General features: G+C 47.0%; 1 protein-coding gene across 1 annotated transcript; it reads left to right on the plus strand.

Annotated features, from left to right (window-relative positions):
• The first annotated feature begins 16,659 nt into the window (after positions 1 to 16,659).
• LOC136485495 (alpha-galactosidase-like) lies at positions 16,660 to 19,646 on the plus strand. The gene is made up of 14 exons (XM_066482364.1): positions 16,660 to 16,912; positions 17,016 to 17,077; positions 17,209 to 17,265; positions 17,390 to 17,424; positions 17,514 to 17,617; positions 17,777 to 17,852; positions 17,941 to 17,999; positions 18,128 to 18,193; positions 18,285 to 18,368; positions 18,504 to 18,568; positions 18,685 to 18,767; positions 18,881 to 18,971; positions 19,103 to 19,296; positions 19,402 to 19,646. Exons 1-14 carry the CDS (start codon positions 16,728 to 16,730, stop codon positions 19,501 to 19,503), a joined length of 1,263 nt encoding a protein of 420 aa, XP_066338461.1. The 5' UTR covers positions 16,660 to 16,727; the 3' UTR covers positions 19,504 to 19,646.
• Positions 19,647 to 21,236: the final 1,590 nt, after the last annotated feature.

A 21,236-nucleotide genomic window follows, 5' to 3' on the forward strand; every position in this document is an offset into this window, starting at 1 on the left:
TTTTCGACGATTGGTTTAGAGGGAGACATCCACGTGAGCACTTCAAGCGGTGGGTTCCACCCCCCTAACCCTCCGGCAATGATGACTAAGGAGAAGCACCTAGCCATAGTTAGATGACTCAAGGAACCTCCTCTATGCGATTGCAGAGATCGAGCTGTGATAAACCCTAAGAATACGTTGGAGTTTGTGTGTCCAAACAAGCATGAAGTAAGTGCAAAGTGTATGTGTTAAAATCTTGAGCTATATGTGTTCATGTACTAATGTCTCATTATTTAGGTGTATTCAATGACGAAGTGTCATTTGAAGGAGTGGTTGTATGGTCCTAAGAACCAATGGCCGGAAGAACCGCGGAGGGTTAAGGAAAAGAAGAAAGAATGGGTAATCTACAAAGCACCTCCTGTCATGTGCGAATGTGGTGTAAAATCCAACTATGGCCTAGTCCCTTCGGAGCTTGGAATAGGCCATTATTGCGGCCATATGATTGAGTATGATGAGGTTCATTATTTTTCTGGTAAACATGAAATCATATTTTGTTTGTTTTGCTAAGACATATATGATATAATATTTCTTTTGAACAGAGCACTAGGAAATGCAGTTGGGAATGTTATGATGGTCAAGCTAAGTTCTTGGATGAACTAAAGAAGAGGCAACTAATTGCACACAAGAGGGAATATAGACCTGACTATGTCAACCTATTCATTAAACATCACAAAGAAAAGATGCGTGAGTTTGCTAGACAGCGCGGTATTTGTAACCCGATCGATGTTGGGCTTAACAAATAGGGATTGGAGAGGCGGATGATGTTAGAGGAGGAGAGGGCAAGGAATGAGGCAAGGGAGGAGACAAGAGTACAGATGCAGGTCTTGAATGAGCATGTTGCTACATTATGTGCCAGTGAGTGCTTGAAAACCTTTTTTTTTGTTGCCTAGTTTTAAATGTAATATAACCGCGTTGCTAACTGATTGCATTTTATACATGAAGGGATTGGTTGCAACGGGGAACATGCCATAGAGGTGGCTCATGCAAGGTATGAGGAGGAGAAGTTAGATGGCCATAGATCACGAGCTGGTCACTCCGTTCAATCACCGATTGTGTTGTGTGATGAGGGAGACAAGGATGAGGACGATACTGGCAGACTAAGTGAGCTCATTGCTCTAGCAGAGGTGGGCATACAGGCGCAGGAGGCTAAGGACAACACTAGCAGACTGAGCGAGCTCATCGCTCTAGCAGAGGCGGGCATTCAGGCGTAGGAGGCTGACGACGACACTGGTAGACTGAGCGAGCTCATCGCTCTAGCAGAGGCGGGCTTACAGGCAGAGGAGGATGACGATGCATTCTTCACTCAGGCCGCAGCGGCCGCAGATGAAGCAGAGGCCACTTACTACAAGCGATAGGCAGGTCAGAGCCACGCAGTTGAGCCTAGCCACAGCAACAGGGTTGTAGTAGAGGACTGGTACTCGGATGATGAGTTGCTTACTCAGTACATTTCAGACTGAGGATTTGGAAGTGCATTTGCCCCTATGTCTACTGTCGGCATGTAGTTGTAGTATTAATATGTTGTGTAATGTGGCATAGTATCAAACTTTTCATTATGTGGTTGTTTTCATTATCTATGGTCTTAATATTCCGCTTAATGATACGGACGTATTTAAATTTGAACACGTGCTGCAAAAAAACTTAACGATGTACGGCATTATATAAATCAACACACGAAACACATTAAATGGCATGTGACTACATGTACCAAACCTGGGTACAGAGTTTTCTTTGACTAAACCTAACATGCCTTAGGTAATTAAACCATGCCTTAGGTAATTAAACCTAACATGCCTTAGGTAATTAAACCTGAGTACATGTGAAAAAGATAAAGTCATCCTAGTAGTGTGGCCACATAGCAAATTATGTTGCACCTTCTCCATAGTAGCCTCCCGTTGTTATTGGTGGTGGTGGCGGGGGTGACGGGGGAGGCCCCTTGTTCTTATGGTTAGGGCAAGTGCAATATGGATCATTGTAGAGTGCCTCCTGTGAATCGGCACCATTGTTGTTGTCATCCTATTCGTCGTCTTTGTAACCGTTGCTAACTTCCCTTTCTAGATCGAAGATACGGTCCTGTAGGTAGCAGATGTACTCCGCATGCGGATAAATAGGCCGAGGATCAACCCACCTACTGAACCCATAGTTTTCTTCGGCCGAGGAAGACTATAATAAGTATGTCGTGTAAGTGATATACAAGACAAACATATTGAAGAAACAAATAGTAATAGCAATTACCCATGCTCGCGGGCATTTGAAGAAACGACGACCTCCATCTATTCCCTTGGTGAACATCTACACTAGGCAGTCCTCACCATGCATGCATTTTGGCCACTCTTCTTTCCTTTCATTGTATCCTCTCAGTGGTGTCTCTTTGGTGAAATCACTTTTGCTCTCAACTGGAAATCTCTCATAAAGAGCTTCCTCAAAGAAATCGGGACCAAGTGGACCCTCCCACCCCCAGGTAGTTTCCTTCCCCTTTCCTCTCCCTCTGGATGACCCTCTAGACATTGGTACTACAATGAAAGCAAATGCTGAGGAGTGTTCTTCTTCCTTGTTGTTTGTGTGAATGAGAGGGAGTGAGTGGTTATTTATAGGTTGAGAGGAGGAATGGAGGCCTCTCAATGTGCCATGTCAGTGATCCATGCGCCTCTTCACCTTAGCCCTTGGATCAAACAGTCATAAGATGGATGGTGGAGATAGAGTGGAGTTGTGCTTCCTTGCTTGCCAATACTATATCAGTGATGTGATAATTCGATGATGTCCATGTATCTAAAAAGTCTATGTTTATTGTTTGAAAAGCATAGATTCGTTCACTATTGATTGGTAATCCTAGATTCATGTACAAAGCATATGTACAATATTTCCTGGATTATACACGTTGTAATAAATTTATAGTTAATCTGTGTACTATATTTGTGCCTTTGTACAAGTGTAGTATGATTAAAGGTTCACGCAAAAAATTCACAAGATACAGTCTTGTATTAGGAGCATCCACAGTTACAAACAGAGACATCAATATATATTCCAAACATTTAATCATCCAATGAGCATAATGCAACCACAACGAATATCACAACCAACACAATATGTCATGCAAAGTCCAAATAGTCCACAATGTCCATATAGTCCCGAATAGTTACAGAAAAGTAAATACAAAATTCATAATAGTTCATAGTAACACCTACCACATCCCTCACTACCTCCTACTCTTGCCCTTACCCTTGTGACCCAGAGCGCTGGTGCCTGGAGTGTAAGGGTCACGCGGACGGCGTCGCCTAGTGCCTAGAGGCGGTGTAGGATGAGTCGATGGAGCGTCATGGAGCTGAGAGGGGCCAAGCTCATCGTGCCTCTTGTCCACATCATCGTCGTCGTCGTCCTCCTCGTCCTCGTCCCCGTCCCCTGTAGCTGCTTGACTAGAGGAACCCAAGCCTCCTCTTCCTACGAAAGGAACGTACACGTCTTGCGTCGTGTCTATCCTGCAACCACAACGACCAGCCGCACGACATAGACGACGTGATAGCCTCTGTTATACAAAACTATGTTAACTGAAAGAATATAACGTATTAATGATATGTTTGAAAGAATATTTTAAATCTTACATCTAGGAAGCCAAGTATGTAGTCGTCATTGACTCTCGACCAAACGCGCTCGATCTCTTCAACTGAGTATTTCAGTGTATTGCCCTGCAACAAAGTTCTCAATAATAAGACTTCTGAATAGATAGCATTTAGTTTTGTTTTCTTTTGTACAAGAATCTAACTTATTATAAGGGTTATACGGCTTGAAGGTTGCAATAACTACAATAGATAACTCCTAATGTCGGTCCAAGAATGCCGAATGTATTGTTATGTAACTCAACATAAAAAAATAAGGCGATTGGCTTACCACTATGTCCAAGATCAGTCCTGCCTCCACCTGCCTTCCTGCATGAGTCGACTGGTCGTATGCCATGTCTTCATCGTCGGAGGACTCGATGTCGGCGTAGTTAGTTTTGGTCCACTGTAGCCTCAGCCTGCACCGTGTCACACGATGGTACCAAGCTTGGTACCACCTGAACTCATGGTTCATGTGCGGCTCGTTGTTGTCGTCCATGTTGTCGTGCATCTCCTCCCATTCCTCAATGTAGGACTGGTGGTGCCTCTCCCAGTCAAAAATCTTCTTGTTCCTCTGACGATCCAACCTGCATGTATGTCATCGTTACATTAATCCACATACATGGCACCATATTATAAGAAATGGACCATCATCATGAGACATTTGAAATATCAAAACACTTACTTGTGTAAGTCAACGCCAGTCGAGAACAGAGGCATAGGCCAAAGCTGTCTCACTCCAAATTGGCATGCAACCCTATCTGGTAGGTGGTACTCGACAACATAGAAGCAGATTAGAGGGCACCTCATCCTATAGAAGTAGTTGTCGGCCCCACAGACGTTGCTCAGCTAAAAAGGAAGTGCGTCCTCTCCACCATACGGCTCCCACTCCACCTGCAACATGTCCAAATAAGATGTTAGATGGTATACTAATCCTTTTCAAAGCAGCATGGAAAATAAAATTTACTTACACTAGACGCCGTCAGCGTATCTAGCTTGTTTGTGTACTCAATGTACGTCCGATCTATCCTCGTGTGCGGAACCCTGACCTGGTTCCAAAGGTATGCCCACGTCGACTGGCGACTTGGAGGCTGACCTTAGAACCACTCACGATGAGCCAGAACCTCTGGACTACCAACTGGAAAATGAGCCCACATCCACAGCTGTAACAGGTACACACATCCACCAAGTGATGGGTTGGATGTAGACCGACGACACCCCTCGCACAGCTACCAATATAGAAAACACAAGACTACAGAGCCCTAGCTGTACTGACCCGCCTGGTCCCAATCACTGAGGCAGTAGATCCACATCCAGGATGCACTATCACCTGTGGCGTCAGGAAAGAGAACACAAGCAAAAAGGTGTAGGATCCACGCCCGGCAGTAGTATCCAACCATCTCCTCATCTGCCTCCTCGGGGCAGTGTGCGAACTTTGCACATAGCCATGAGATCGGAACTCTAGAAGTGCGAGCCCCTTGCTCACCAAGCTCACACCCAAGGAAGGCCTCCACTTGTGCTCTCTAGCCCTCTGACCTGCACTGCCCGGTGACTAGGTTCCCATGAATCCTTAGGCCTAGCATCTTCTGACAGTCCTAGAGCGAGACTATCATCTCCCCAAAAGGTAGGTGGAAGCTGTGAGTCTCCGGCCGCCACCTATATTTAAGACAAAGCAAGATTACTTGTCAAAAAGTCAATCGCATGAACAAATGGCCATGAATGGAGGCAATGATTCACTTTAATACCTGTCTACCAATGCAGTTATTGCCGCTGAGTTGAACTTAGGCAACCCACAATGAACCTGAAAGGAGATGACATCCAGGCCAGCTCTTTGCAGGAAAGGTGTGTACCTGTCGTCATACCGAATATCCAAGAACCCACTGTGGGTGCTAGAACGAAGGTGCGGAAGGTCCTGCATCGAATAAAACATAGTCACATGTTACTTCACAAACACATGTACAAATAAAACTTATAGATTATTACCTGCCCCAGCGCAACGAGACGTCCTCGGTGGGTCTCCTCGTACGTCGGGTCGAGCAGGTGGAATTGCTCCATCCTACAAAAAAGTGAATGAATTAGAATTCCAATGTACAATGAAACATGAACTTATAAATGTATAAGTAATTGACACAAATACAAGCATAAATTGAGACATGCATAATTAAATATATGAATAAGACAAATATAAAATAATACTATAAACCAATAGTCCTACCTCACTAATCTGCCAACGGCAACTTCGTGAGTTGTGGCCAAGTCTACCACACTTGCCGCACTCGTACTGCTCGGGATCAGTAACAAATGGAGTTCCTCTCCCACGCCTAGTTTGTAACACCCTAGGTGTTTGGCTTCCACATAATTGCATTTCATTTCATAAACATGTGCATCATCTATGTCATCATGCCATTTGTCACTAAAACATGCATATGCAACATTTGCATATTCTGTCTGTTCGTACTTTCTTGCTTATGAATGGTAGTAGCGCAAAATGTGAATGCAACATTAATTTCTCATACCTGGAAACATGGCACCATGGTAGGAATATGGCAAGTTAAGCTTGCAACAAAAGTCATGCAACATATGAAACATTGCATTGCAACATATGAGTGAATTGCTAGTTTTAGTTGCTTTTATCACATGTGATCTTTATAAGTGGTATAACAATTTTGTAAAGTGGTTGATCATGGTCTATTACACCTTAACTACACTTAGATTACTTGTTGGAACATTGTTCATATAGATCAAAATGACCAAAATGCCCTCAAGTGAAGGTTTGACTAGAATTGACCCTTGGGGTGTCACTGTTTGACTGATTCAAATGACCAACTTAGAAACCTTGCATGGCTTTACACTCTTTACAAAAGTAGTAGCTAATTTATTAAGAAACAAAAGTTGTTTTATGGCCAACTCATGAAAATGTGTGGAACATGGTCAAACATGGCCCACAAGTCAGGATTTCTTGCTGATTTCGTACTTAAAATTTTTCCTAAGTCTTTTTGTGTTTTGTAGTTTCGTGTACCCAACTATTTCACCTTGTATCTCCCTAACAGAGCCAAACCAGCTTGAGCTCCTATAACAAGAGTTGTAGTTCACATATGGATGATCAACTTTGTTAACTATGGCATAGTCTAGATCATCACAGATTAGGAGATAATCACCGTTTAACCTACGCTGTCAGTCATCGTCGATGAACTCTGAATCACCGTTTTCAGAAATCGGTCAGTGACCGTCATGGCCGACCGGTTCAGAAGTTGCTAGCCACATGGCGCCACTCGTCGCCGCTTGCCTGAGCATGTAGGACACACGCTGTGGATGCCCTAGCATGGCCAGCAGCGTCTTGAAGCCACCCCGCGCCTGCCCGATCGAGTCGTCCACCCCAGTTCGCATTTCTCGCCTCCCTCAGCGCAGCCCGAAGCCGCCCGCCATTGCTGTCGGAACTTCACCCTCGCCTAGCTCCTGCATCTTGACAAAAACACGTTGCCCAGCTTACCCAGAGCCCCGCCGTGATCCCCTCTCCCTTTTCCACAGTGCTAGCGAGTCAATCGTGCATCGGTAAGGGCCAATCGCCGATTTTTCCCCACCACCGCCTTGTCGGACCTCGTCGGAGTTAGCACTTCTTGTGGCCAGCACTCCTCGCATCCTCCCATTCCCTCCTCTGGCTCGCGTTAGGTCATAGGAGCACCACCGAAGCCTGTAGGGTCACCGTTAGGGACCATGACGCCGTAGCGTCATCGAAGCCGGCCCTGCCGCAGCCGTGCGCCGCCATTGCTCGTCACCGACCCTGTAGCCACGCCAAAAGCTTCAATCAAGGGCATGGCTAGTTGCGCATTGCTGTAGTGAGCACCATAACGCCGTTGGTCTCACCGGAGAAGCCACCGACGGCGAGTCCCGCCATCGTCTTCTTCCTTCCCCTGCTTCTCTCTCTGACGCGTGGGTCCGCCTTATCAGCAGCCGTGGCTAAGGCGGGAGCCTAGCGTGGGCCGCTCCATTGTCTGGGCTATGCCAGCATCGCTCGCGGGCCGCCGTTCCTTCGGGCCGGCCCAGTTGTGGCTGTGATTCGTTTCATTATTTCGTTTTGCTTTATTATTTCATAAATTTGTGTTGATATTCAAAAATAGGTATTTCCTAGTATATAGATCCAAATGTTATGGTTCTAATTTTGTTGAGTTCCTAGTATTGTCTAGTATTTAATAAAAATATTATATGAGCACATGTTTTAGAAATTCTGGATAAATTAAATAGGACTTTGAAATGTGTTTTTGGGTACATGCAAACTTGTTTGAATTTTATCTTGAGTTTTTGTGGTCCAAAAATGATGAAATTTTATGGGTAATCTATTATTGCTTAGTAGAATCTCTGGTTAAAATTTTAGAGCTAGTGCATGTATGGTTTTTAAGTTATAGAATTTCTTTTTATCAATGGATGGATCTTGTGTGAATTTTCATAATTTTTCTATAGATCCAGTGTAGGTAAAATTTGGTGAGTAAGGTTCTTATGCTAGAATGATGCTAGGAAAAATGAGAAATCTATTGCTTGACATTTTTCATTAGGGTTTCCTAATTATGCTAAAAATGGTTGTACCACTTGTTATTTTAGGTACAGCAAGTTCTGCTTGCTCAATGGATTTGAAATTTTTATGGTAGTCTATGTGAAGCATGAGATAGCCACTGTAATTTTTGTAGATTTTTATGAATAGTTTTACTATATATTGCTTTAATCACCTAATTAACTAAATAAATTAGAAAATGATATTAAATAATTTATTTAGAAGTCAGCACCATACTTTCTAGTGTTCCTCTGGTATGTGTAACAAGTTGGTAAGCTTGGTTTGGTCAAATTAGGCTTTTGCATCATCGTTAAATAAATAAGTTAGTAACCCTACCATTCTGGACAAATTCTAGGTTTACGGAATTTCGAGTTAGCTAACGTAAGTATCATGCTGTGATGTTTACAATTGTTTTGTAGAGAATTTCATAGCTTTCTAGAATGTCCTCATACAAGTCATTTGAAATTGTAGAACTCTGGTTGTGATTGAATTAAGGGACTACTTGTATGCATACGAAGCTTTAAATGTTAAATTATGTATACCGTTACCATTTCTAAGTTTATGGTAATGTTCTTAGGTGTTAGGCCTTTAACTGAAGATGAGCAGCTTTACCTTAGGTTATGCAAGTTAGGTAAGTTAATCTTGTTCTTCAAGTTAAGATTTGATACATGTTTAAAGTGATTTGAATAGAGCTATTCTTAATCGGTAAACGAGTGTCCAGTGATGTTTCGTTAAACACTTACTGTGATTCATTCATCATGAGCATCATGTCATTCCTTATGCATCCATGATATTTATCTTGTGCATCGGCATGCAATAGGTGTTCCGGAGGGAGTTACGCTTCTGGAATTCGAGCCAGTACTTCCAGAGGAGCAGCAGCAAGCTTAGGAGCAGGAGGTGCAGGCCCCCGAAGAAGGAGTCAACGAAGAAGTTCTTGAGTGCCCTGATCACCAACCTTCATCTTTTCTGAAAGACAAGCCCTAGAGCATTTTAAGACTCCTATGTTTTCAAAATGATTACTTTGAGTATCTTTATTTATTGATGCATTAAGTGATAGGAATTGGATGCGAACACTTGTTGCATATATATCTATTCCTTGGCCAGTATACGTACCCTGAATCCTATTTAGGTCTAGGAGCGAATCAAAGCTTAGCCATGCTTAGACCGATAAAAGTCAGGTGATTTCCTGTCACCTGCATATTAGAAAAATGTCTGGTCACAGTTGGCTATAATTGCTATCGTGGAGAATAACCATGTGTTAATAATGAATTGTGACCGGGCGGGAGGTCGATAGAGAAGCAACAAGGCAAGGAGGTCTTGGTTATGGATCTATCCCCGTCTGTGTTGGTTAAGGACCGATTCGCTGTACGTCCTCATGTCATGTTGAACGCATGCCTATCACTTAGTTGGCCGGATAACTCGTTCCGACCGCAAAGCCGAGTAGCTCAACTCAGGCCGGAAGACCGAGAAGTGAAAGTGCATACCCTGGTGGTAGTAAGGATGTGCGGGGAGCTATTGGCGTAAGTCTGAGGTGAGATTGACCACCTGGCAGAGTGGACTCCCTGAGGGTGTGGCGCTGCTCAGGGCCGCGATTCCTGAGATGTACCAAAGGTGACCTAAGGCTGCCTTCGCGAGGTATGCCTGGGTTTGTGTTAGGAATACCCCTCCAGCTGGATAGGAATCAATTCGAATCGTCGTCTCTCCCGGATAGTGAGAACTTGACTGAGCAGCGGCAACGTAGATGCACTTAATTGAACTTGATGGTTAAATCAATGATGATGATGATACAACATTATACCAGATATGGTTACTAATGTTTGGAGTTAATCAATTGCTTGCTCTAGTATAGGTGCTAATCTAGTTGATAGGTTAATATTGTTAACTTACGGCCTACTCATAAATCAAATTATGCTCTCGTATCACTAAAGCTTTTATGCAAAATTGTTGTCAAGCTTGATCCATCGATAAAGCCTTGCATAATTCTTGGTGTCATTTATTTCTGGTTTACGACGGGTAAGTCTAGCTGAGTACCTTCTCGTACTCAGGGTTTATTCCCCCTTGTTGCAGATGACGTGCTCTATAACGGCTACTGCAAGTATTGTCTCCACCCTACGAGGGATGAAGACTAGATCATGGGCATGATCATCTATGTTATCTTATCTTACTGCTTTTGCTTGATATGACTATGGTACTGGCTTGTATTTGAACTAAGTGTGTGTGATGGTGTTAAACTACTTTGCTTCCACCATTTGTGAACTCGTTTTGTAACAACTATGTGTACTCTGATGTATGTGGTACTTATGAACTACTTGTGAAATGGATATAACATGTGGCTTGTTATGTTGAATTACTATGATCTTGGTTGTATGCAAGTTGGTTTGAAATCCTTCGTGGTTTCAGTTGACTACCGGGTTTATATGGGTTCAAGTATGACGGTTTGATCACTCTGGTGATTGCTTTTGTACTTGTGCTCTTATAAATTGGTCGGTTCTGTTACATAGTTCTTTTGGGTATCTGATCCATAACCATCCTATGCCTCGTCCTCTGCCTTGATCCATGCTTGTTCCAACGGTAAGCTGGATCCGCAATGTACTTTGGCCCATCATATAGAGGCCACTCTCCAGGGTCCCAGAAAGGCACGAAGCGGGGGCTCCATGTGTTCACAAGCGTGTTGACACTAAACTCATGAGGTATCATCCTCTCGATATTATAGTTGCGATGCCTAGCTGCTGCCACCAAATGAGAACATACAAAGTGGTATTGCCTTGGTTTACCACAAGTGCACTTGAAATCTTGGAGGACAACCACATGTATCCTTGACTCTCGGACCTCACCATCAGACGTTGTACCGCCCCTATGCTTGACCTGATAAGTCCCTGTGGCATGGTCAAAGCATGTAACCTCATGTGTGCCAGCCCTTTCTCTTGCCTTCTCTAGATGTGCATTTGGTTTCAGAGCCCATATGTCTCCATCACTCCTCAACTGCAATGCATGGGGGTGTCTATCATTGAACCAGGCAACAAGCTTATAGAAGGTGAATTGAACAACTGCATTCATGGGCATACCACGTATCCCCAATAGCAACTTATTGAATAACTCTACCATATTGCTGCACTAAAACTCGTACCTCCAACCACCGACGTCATGAGCTCTCATCCATTTCTCCAAATCCCTCATCAAACCAGTGAGCCATTGTCTACCTTCTGCATTTGAAGCGGTTCTGACCTGCTCCAACTTTTCCTTAAAGTACTTGTCATCAAGCTATCGAGCAGCCTCCTGGAACAGATCAAAGTTACCCTTGACACCATCCTTCCAGAGTAGATTCTCGGCAAGGTGCCGAGTACACCGGCGATGGTGCAATGGTGCATACCCCTCTATCTGCTCTCACATGACATTAAGTATGCCCTGATGCCTATTAGATATGACGCCAACCTCCCTGCCAAGCCCAACCATGTGTATCCGAACTAGCCTCAAGAACCATCCCCAACTGTCATTGTTCTCCTTCTCAACCAAGGCAAATGCCAAAGGAACTAACTTGTTATTCGTGTCACAGGATATGGCTATAAGAAGTGTGCCCTAGTATTTGCCAATCAAGAACGTACCATCAGGGATGAAAACGGTACGTATATTTTTTGATCGTATTTGAAACCGAATCCGTTTAGAGGGGTTGAGATATGTCCATATCTGAGTCCGGATATCCAACATCCGATACCGTATCCGTATTCGAATACTCAAATCGCATATTTATGATGTCGATATCCAATCGTATCCTATCCAACATAGTTGACACTATCCGTATTCGAATTCGAATCCAGACAGAAATATGAAAACAAATGTAATATCGGTGATATCCGTCCGTATCCGATCCATTTTCATCCCTGCGTACCATCAATGGAGAAGACGGGACGACAGTGCCTAAAGGCCTCGACACACTGAGAGAAGCACCAGAAGGCATGGAAGAATATCTGCCTCCCATCCTTCCATGCATTAGGTTTTGGGATGTACTCATAATGCATGCCAGGATTCACCGCTTTGATTGCATTGAAAAGAACTGGTAGCTGCTCATACCCATCCTCCTAGTCCCAATATATCATCTTCCACGCTCGCTGCTTAACCCTCCATGCTTTACCATAAGTTATCACATATCCTCCATATAATGCTTCAACGGTCCTGATAATTGTCCTCACCTTCATGTTGGGTTCTCCCTGCAAAATTTCCATCAACCACTTGGCAATGAGGGTAGATGTCAACTACCGATGCCTTAGTGTCAGCTTATGGTCAGCACAATTATGTGGCCCGACAACTTTTGTGATCTTCCATTTTTCGGTTACCTGTTGCTTCCTTGCACAAACCCTCCATGGGCAGCGTTCCTCGTCACACACAACTGTGTAACAGCGCTCCACATATGAATGCAATACCATGTAAGGCCTCTTTCGTATCACTACAAAAGCCTGCAACCACCTCTTCAAAGTAGGGAGGTCATTGAACACCCTCCCATTCTCAATTACCATGTTAGGACCGGCCTCAGGAGCTTCTAGGAGCTCATCATCACGTCCTTCTACAAACGCCTGATCGGAATAAGCAAGATCGCTGAACTCGTGAACTCTAGGATCACGGCGATCGAGAAAGATACGCCTCATCATCTCAACGTCACTCTCCGTCAGCTCTCCAACAGGGCAATCATCATCAGAATCAAGAGCCCTAGCCATCTCATATGGCTCCGAATCATGCATAATTTCAACACTATTTGACCCACGGAATCCATCTCCAAACTGCACTTGCGCAACAACAGGGGGCACATCCACATTCTCAGGAATGTCTCCTGCAACATCAATACAGAAATGAGGAAAGAATGAAATAAATAGATGTAAGGAAAGGGGTAAGCTCCCAAAAACCATGCGATTAAGACACTTACTCGGATGATTCTGTGTCAAAGGGATCTCATAAGGAGGATCTGCCACGGAAAAATGAGTGTGACAACCATCTCCAAATACCGCATTTGGGGCAGATTGAACATCGGGAACCGTAGGTGCAATCTGCACATGCAGGTAAGGTTCCGGAATGGGAGGGTCGATGTATGCCTGATCATCCATTGTTGGGGTAAACCCATGAGGGATGGGATCAACTAACACCTGACGCACAACCACGTCCAAACATTGCAGCTGGCTCTTCATAGGCGATCTTACATAGTTCTCCCACTGATCCGCACAACCAATTGAGATCATTCGCCTGAAGATGTTCGGAGGACAACCTAGGTGCAGTACACCATCAACTTCAATGCCATCATCTCCAAGGCATTGCAGCTCCTCCCGAGCCCTTACAACCATGTCACTAAATGAAGACCTATCATTGAATAGTACATGCACGCTTTGCATGTCAAGAAACTCAACATATCCATAGCAATCGCTTTCAATGGTGCCTCCATGATATATGGTCACTAGGTTATCTATCTATTTCAAACAAGTAACGAAACATATTTTTTTAGTCCAAATTAGACGATAGATAGTACCTAACAAGTACTTTCTAACTACAAACTAAGTAATCAAGATAATAACTACGAATATATTTACAATGTACTCACTAAATAGCTAGATCATATGTACATAACTAAAAATGTAACTACATATCTAAGTAGCTATCTAACTATATCTATGTGCCCATGTGTCTATGTTTCTATCAATCTACATATATATCTCACTAGATCACTAACTAAGTCAACTATCTGAGTCATCACATTAACTAATAAATAACAAATACCAACTTAGTAGTTACATTGCATATTCATAATTTTTACCTGTCCGGACCAGCAAACGATGGGCGTGGGTCAGGCCGAAGATAGACGACGGCGGTGGCACGACAGACGACAGCGCGCGCGACGAGCGCGGGATGCATGGGGCTACGCGCGACGAGTCCGGCTCGACGGGCACAGCCTAGGGCCGACGGTGGAGGGCAAGGCGCGGCTAACCATGGGAGACAGCGCGGCGAGGGGCACGGCGTGGGGCGGGGGGCCGCCTCGGCGCGGCACGGGGCGGGGGGGGGGTGGGGGGGGGGGGCGGGCACGGCCTCGAGCGCGGGCGCGGAAGCAGGCGCGGCCTCGGAGCGACGAGGGGCACGGCGCGGGGCAAGGGGCGGCCTCGGCGCGGGGCTGGCGGCGCTGGGTCGAAGCGGTGAGGGGCGCGGCACAGGCCACGGGGCACGGGAGCGGGCGCGGAAGAAGCTGCGGCGGCGAGGCACAGGCGCGGCGCGAGACGGCAGCGCGCGGTCGGCGCTGGCTAGGCGCGGGCTCGGCGCGTGGCGCTGTGGCGCGGTGGCCCGGTGGAGCGGCGGCGCGGCGTGGTGGCGCGGGCGCGGAGGTGGCGGAGGCGCGGGCAAAGGCGGCGGCGTGGGCAGGGCTAGGGCGCGGGAGGAAGAAGAGAGCGGAGCGGCGCGGGCCGTAGATATTTTCGAGCTCGGCGCCAGTCACTCTGGCGCCGAGCCCCCTGGGCGGTCATGGCCCCGTGTCCAGGAGCTCGGCGCCAGTGACGGTGGCGCCGAGCTCGGCGCCAGCCTCAATAGCGCCGAGCTAAGGGTCCATTTCCTGAATTCTTTCCGCCAGGGGTCTATTTATGAGAAACTTTCAAAAAAGGGCCAAAATGTAAAAAATTCAGGCAGGCGTGAGGCGTCGATTCTACAGCTCGCTTGGGGAGATGAGGGCGGCGGTCCTCTTGACTGGTGGCCGGCTCAAATGTACGGATGGACGTATATGAGTGTAAGAGTCGGATGGTCCACATAAGTTGATGACGTGATCTCTGTGGATTAGATAGAAAAGGCAGTGGAGATTGAGATATAGATATAGACTAGCGAACGTGTCTGTGCGTTGCAACTGGATAGTATAGTAATAGGATTACATATCATCGCTAGATGCGAGTTGTTCTAGCTTGTATTAAGTTAGCTATTTATCGACATACCAAGAATTAGACTTTCTTTATATGTGGTGATTATTTTGGATATTGCGTTGCATAGAGATACATAAATTTATTTAGGCTGGATTGGACAACAAATATCGTAAGACCTTAACTCGCTGTTTGATAAGTTGGACCATGGACCGAACCAAGTTTCACTGTGATAAGTTTTATTTCTAATTGGATAAAAATACATCACTAACTTAGTGTGGTACGAATCTTTGGTACTTAGGAAAGAGTCAAGGTCATTGTTTTTACACTTATTATATTTGTTGGAACGGGATAAAAATGGTTCAAAAAATTATGAAAAACAAAACTGAAAAATTGGCATGTATGATCGTAAGAAACAAAATAAAAAAATTGGCCTCCATGGAAAACAACAATAAGAGCAAAATGAACATGAGTTCGATAAAAAAAATGGCCTGGTGAAAAAGTAAATCGGACGTGAGTCCGTTCAGGATTCTGCCAGATGAAAAAACGACGACATAAGTTAACGCTCAGAAAAATCGTCCATATAGCCTCAGAAAAATACAAAGGAAGGGGAAATCATCGGAGTCGAATTAGACGAACAACATAAGATGAAGAATTTTTTTTGCCCTTAATTAACATGCGTTGAACTAGCCACAAAAGCTAAACTGTGAGCTGTGATGCACGCGATGACGAAGACCAATTCCCGTGATCATAAAAAAATAGATTTGTCTAATTTATATTTGCTTACTTTTTACTTTTGTTTCCTTTTCTATTTCTGTTTCGAGTATGATTCCTATTCTAGGCAAGAAGCCTCGTAAAGGAGTCTATTTTGGTTAGGATTCCTATTAAGTTACCTTAAGAAACCCATATATTTATCATGTAATAAAATAGTAGGGTACCCTAAAAAAATAGTAGGGGTGTAGATGTGTCTAAGACGAATTCCACATTCATAAAGTTAGTTAAGAAAGGGCCTGACAAAAAAAAAATAGATGGAGAGAAATTTTACCTTTTAACATATTTATTTAACAGTGCCATAATAAATATTAATAATATTTGTATATATATTTAATTAAAGTTAACCAACCTACTAACGCTCTACTAGTACATAGTATGTCTACATCACGGTCCTCTGGATAACGATAAATAAGTAAAGTCAATAACGTCGATTGGATATTCGGATTGGCCAATCGCGAATCATCGGTCGATCGATTCCATTCGTCCTTCGTACCGGACGGCTTCTCTGGTGGGCCAACCCTGGCGGACCGGCACGGTGGCTCGTCCGGCTGACAGGCCGGCCTGCCCGCGCTCGTGCGGTCTGTCGTCCACGCCCAGTGGGCCCAGGACTGCTTAAGTGCGCACGTGTACCCTCTGGCGCCTAACCACGTAATGAGAGGCAGTCTGGCCTTCTGGGCGCTTCTGTGCTCCGGTGCCCATCTCCGACAAGACGAACGCGACACATCCGTCCGCATCCGCGCTGGAAAAAGAAGAAGAAAAGATGTGCACCGGCAACAAAGTCGAACAACTACAATCATCGTGAGGCTATAAAATAGCGACGGTGTTGATCCACCGAGGCAGGAGCAGCGGTCAGACGTCAGAGTCCGATCCGAGACAAAAAGAAGCACAAGTGGAGTGATAGGAGCAATGGCGGGTGGTGGTGGTGGTGGTGGTTCGTCGCCGGCAAGGCTAGCACTGCTGGTGGTGGCAGCGGTGGCGGCGGTCGTGGCTTGCGTCGCCGGCGCCGTGGCGGGGGGCAAGGTGGTGCAAGTGGAGGAGGCGCACCGGCGGAGCATGCTGGCCAATGGCCTCGGCTCGGCCCCTCCCATGGGGTAGGGTAACATTCTTTTGGGGGGGTTTTCCTTGCGTGATGAGATCTTGCAAGTGTCTGGCTGCGCGGGCGTGTGTGTTGGTCTGATTTCTGACCGACCGCAGGTGGAACAGCTGGAACCACTTCCAGTGCGACGGCAACGGCGAGGTGGTCATCAGGGAGACCGGTGCGTCTTCTGTTCTTCAGTTTCGTTCTAGCTGTCGAGCTTGCTTGCTGAATAAAGCAGCTGATGATGAGCTTGCTCTCTTATCTCTTTCTTTCTTTCTCGGTTGCCGCCCATGCCTTGATGGTCCTCAGCGGACGCACTCGTGTCCACCGGCCTCGCTGCTCTCGGCTACAGATACGTCATCATCGGTGCGCCAGCTCACTCGCTCTAGCCTCTCCGTTTATTCTTGATTACCTTTTCTTTCGGAAGGATTAAAAAATAATTCTTAATTGAACTGGTTTATTTTACGTGTTATTCCTCTTTCTCTATCAGATGATTGTTGGGCAGAGCCACAACGTGATGCTAAGGTACGTACAACCGATGCTTCAAGTCTGAACTTAACTGAACTGAATAACAATTGGTGCTATGCAGTAAGCACCTGCTCCGGCCGTTGCAGGGCAATCTGGTGGCCAACACCAAGACGTTCCCGCACGGGATCAAGGCGCTGGCGGATTACGTCCACAGCAAGGGGCTCAAGCTCGGGATCTACTCCGACGCCGGGTGAGATTGGCAACCCAGCTTCTGCTTCTGCTTCTGCTTGCCCAGGCCATTCATTAACGAACCCGGGGGGAACGAACAGCTTGCTTGCCCCGGCAGGCCGGCACTTGTTTTTCACCACCACCATCTCCGTCTGTAAGACTGTAACAAATTGCTCTGCAGGTTCCAGACCTGCGCCAAGGCCCAGCCCGGGTCCCTCGGGCACGAGGAGCAGGACGCCAAGACCTTCGCGGCATGGGTGAGTTAAAAGGCATTGTTTTTTTCAAGGGAAGACGAAGATCATGTGTGATTTGCGACCTGTTCATTGGCTGTGTCCACGCACGCAGGGAGTGGATTACCTCAAGTACGACAACTGCAACAACGGCGACCTCAAGCCGCTGGAGAGGTCAGGCTCACGCATGCCCTTCCCTGACCCCTCCCTGTCCATCTCCAACGTGTGACTGTCTGAGGAAGGAACTGTAGGCAGCCGAGTAAATGTACCTGACACTGACAGGTTTTGTGGCACGTGAACAGGTACCCGGAGATGAGCAGAGCGCTGATGAAGGTGGGGTGGCCGATCTACTTCTCGCTCAGCGAATGGTACGGTAATCACTAATCAGACGTCTCTTGATCGCCATGCTCGGTTTCGTGACTCATGCGGCCTCTCGCCTTGCCGGGGATCGATCGCTAGGGGCGACATGCACCCGGCGAAGTGGGGGGCGGCCTACGGCAACAGCTGGAGGACCACCAACGACATCGCCGACACTTGGGACAGGTCACAACATCTCTGACTGACTTCAGTTAGTTTCTTGTCTGTCCAGTCCAGATTGTTTTGCCGTTGTCCTGTCCAGATTTGTTTGTTTGCTTCACTGAGAGGATACGATACCTGTTGTTACCGGCGTTCTTCCAGCATGATCGCCACGGCGGACCAGAACGAGGTGTGGTCGGAGTACGCTCGCCCCGGCGGCTGGAACGGTCTGTACATTACATCATCAGTTGCCGGATCCTAATTCCGACGAGGCGTTTCATGTTCATATACTAGATGGCCTCTCGCCTTGTAATTATATATACATACTCCGGTGGTTTTGCAGATCCGGACATGCTGGAGGTGGGCAACGGGGGCATGACGAACAGCGAGTACATCGTGCACTTCAGCCTCTGGGCGATCTCCAAGGTACGACTGCAGGCGCACATACCTGCTCTCTTTCTGCATCTTGGTACAGTACAGACAGAGCATTTGGGGCCAGTTAGAGATCTTGTCCGGGCCGTTCCAATGAGTGTGTGCAGGCGCCACTCCTCATCGGCTGCGACGTGAGGCACATGTCGCAGGAGACGTACGACATCCTGGCCAACAAGGAGGTGATCGCCGTCAACCAAGGTGAGCGCTTCGAGCGTGACCACAGAGCAGCAGCATTCCCAGTTTCAGCGCCTGTGTTCAGTTGTTTACTGACGGCTGGCGATGGACTGTTTCCGTTCTGTTTGGGCATGCGGCGTCGCGACTGCGCGCAGATCCGCTGGGCGTGCAGGGGAAGAAGGTTCGGATGGAGGGCAGCAGCGAGATCTGGGCGGCGCCGCTCTCCGAGTACCGGACGGCGGTGGTGCTCCTGAACCGGCACGCCAAGGACGAGGTCACCATCACCGCGCACTGGGACGACATCGGCCTCCCCGCCGGCACGCCCGTCGAGGGCAGGGACCTGTGGCTGGTACGTAAAAGCGCTGAGCATACGCATTGGCGAATCGGTCAGCGAACCAGCGAGCCTTGACTGACACTGACTCGGGTGTCGTTGTCGTTGTTGTGTGTTGGACAGCACGAGACGCTGGACGCCACGTTCACGGACAAGATGAGCTTCGACGTCGCGCCGCACTCGTGCAGGATGTTCGTGCTCAAGCCCAGGATCCACATCCGGTGAACGACACTACACCACGCCGCATACGGCAGGCGACACGGCGACGACATTACCACTGGTTGATACCATACCAAGCGATTCATTTGTACTGCAGGCTAATTGCAATGGCAGGTGTAAATCAACTAACCTGTGTAAACTTAGAAACTACCAATCAGGACCACTAGATGTTGATCCAGTGGTTCTAATTGATAGTTTTTAAGTTTGCACAGGTTGATTGGTTTGCACATGATATGTTACAATTGCAATTTGCATACACGTGGAATTATGGAATCAATCACCGAAGAATGTTTCTTGTTCCTTTTACCGTGCCGTGTGTGTGTGTTTCCTCTTGGGGTAAGATGCTCTCGACTCAACTGAGATACCGGGCCCTCATGGTGGCCTGTCGGCAGGCTCTAGCGAACCAATGGAGAACAAAACGCGGCCCAGCCCAACTGGGAACCGAAATCCACCGCACTGGCCCAGACAGGTTTCTCATCCAAACCAAACGGATTGCATCGCGCGTATTGGCGTGTGCACGGCTACGTGGCGGATCTAGCGGTGGGGCGGGTGGGGCTCAAGCCCCCCTACCGCCCGCCCGCTCGGACAATGGAGCCCCCTCTTAGCCCCTCCTTGATTTTTTAGGAAGAATGAAGAAGAAGGTAAGGGATGGAAGGTAGGAGAAGAAGAAAGAGCCCCTCCTAACCTCATGAGTTGGATCCGCCACATGTCGGTTTGGTGTCCCTACGCCCGATGCCTAGTTCAAATAATATTATGAAATTCGCCGTGCTGGCGTCTGGATGTCCGCGCTTGCACTCCATCTTTCTCTGTGCACATGTATCCCGCGTCCATCTACGCGGGATCTGCAGAATCCGCGCCGCCCGACCACACGTGGGGAGTTCCTGCTCGCCCCCCTCTGCTTCTCACGCATGTGCATGCGGCCAGCAGCTACAACATGTGACTATAGCAGGTGGCTACGCCAGCATCTAAATGAGGAGGAAGGGGCGGCGCCGGGCGGAGTAGTAGTAGTAGTAGGAGGAGGAGGAGGAGGAGGAGGAGGAGGAGGAGGAGACACCGAGGCGACGGTGAGGCAAGAGAAAATTAAAGACAGAGATGCAACGTCCGATCTACTTTTAAAACATCTGGATGCAACACTTGCAACATATGTCTGAAGGCAGATGAAACACATGAAAAATGCATCTGAAACACTAGCTGTAACATCAGATCTACTTTTGAAACATCAAGATGAAAACACTTGCAACATATGTACGAAACATGCGTATGAAACACTCGAAAAAAACACCTGAAAACACTTCATATGTGTGAAAACATATGCAACATCCAGATGAAACACTTGCAAACGTACATCCAGAAAACGAGATGAAACATTTAGAACATACGTGTATAACCACTACAACACATGCAACATTCCGATCTACTTTTGCAACATCAAGATGAAACATCTGAAACACTACATACTCTTGCAACATGGGTTTTGCTTGGACGAATGGAGGCACGCCGGCGTGAAGGTCGACGACGGCGCATGGACCTCGTTGTGCGGCAGCGGCACGAGCAACTCGCCGGTGGGCGCGGAGTCACATGAATCTCGTCCCCCTCGCCTTCTTGCTGGAGCATCCGTTGTGGAGGCTCGCCGGCTCGGTGGAGGCGATCGTGGCTCGCTAACTCGGTGGAGGCGGTCGCGGCGAGGAGGTAGCGCAGACAGTGGAGGCAGGCGAGGCAGACTGAGCCCGGTGGGGAAT

This window comes from Miscanthus floridulus, chromosome 1 (assembly GCF_019320115.1).
Source record: "Miscanthus floridulus cultivar M001 chromosome 1, ASM1932011v1, whole genome shotgun sequence".
NCBI lineage: Eukaryota > Viridiplantae > Streptophyta > Magnoliopsida > Poales > Poaceae > Miscanthus > Miscanthus floridulus.

Excerpts from the sequence above, each read along its gene's own strand:
- LOC136485495 (XM_066482364.1), top strand. The coding sequence starts at position 16,728 with ATGGCGGGTGGTGGTGGTGGTGGTGGTTCGTCGCCGGCAAGGCTAGCA. Across the intron at positions 18,972-19,102 it reads GGTGATCGCCGTCAACCAAG|ATCCGCTGGGCGTGCAGGGG; the intron begins GTGAGCGCTTCG and ends GACTGCGCGCAG. Across the intron at positions 19,297-19,401 it reads AGGGCAGGGACCTGTGGCTG|CACGAGACGCTGGACGCCAC; the intron begins GTACGTAAAAGC and ends TGTGTTGGACAG.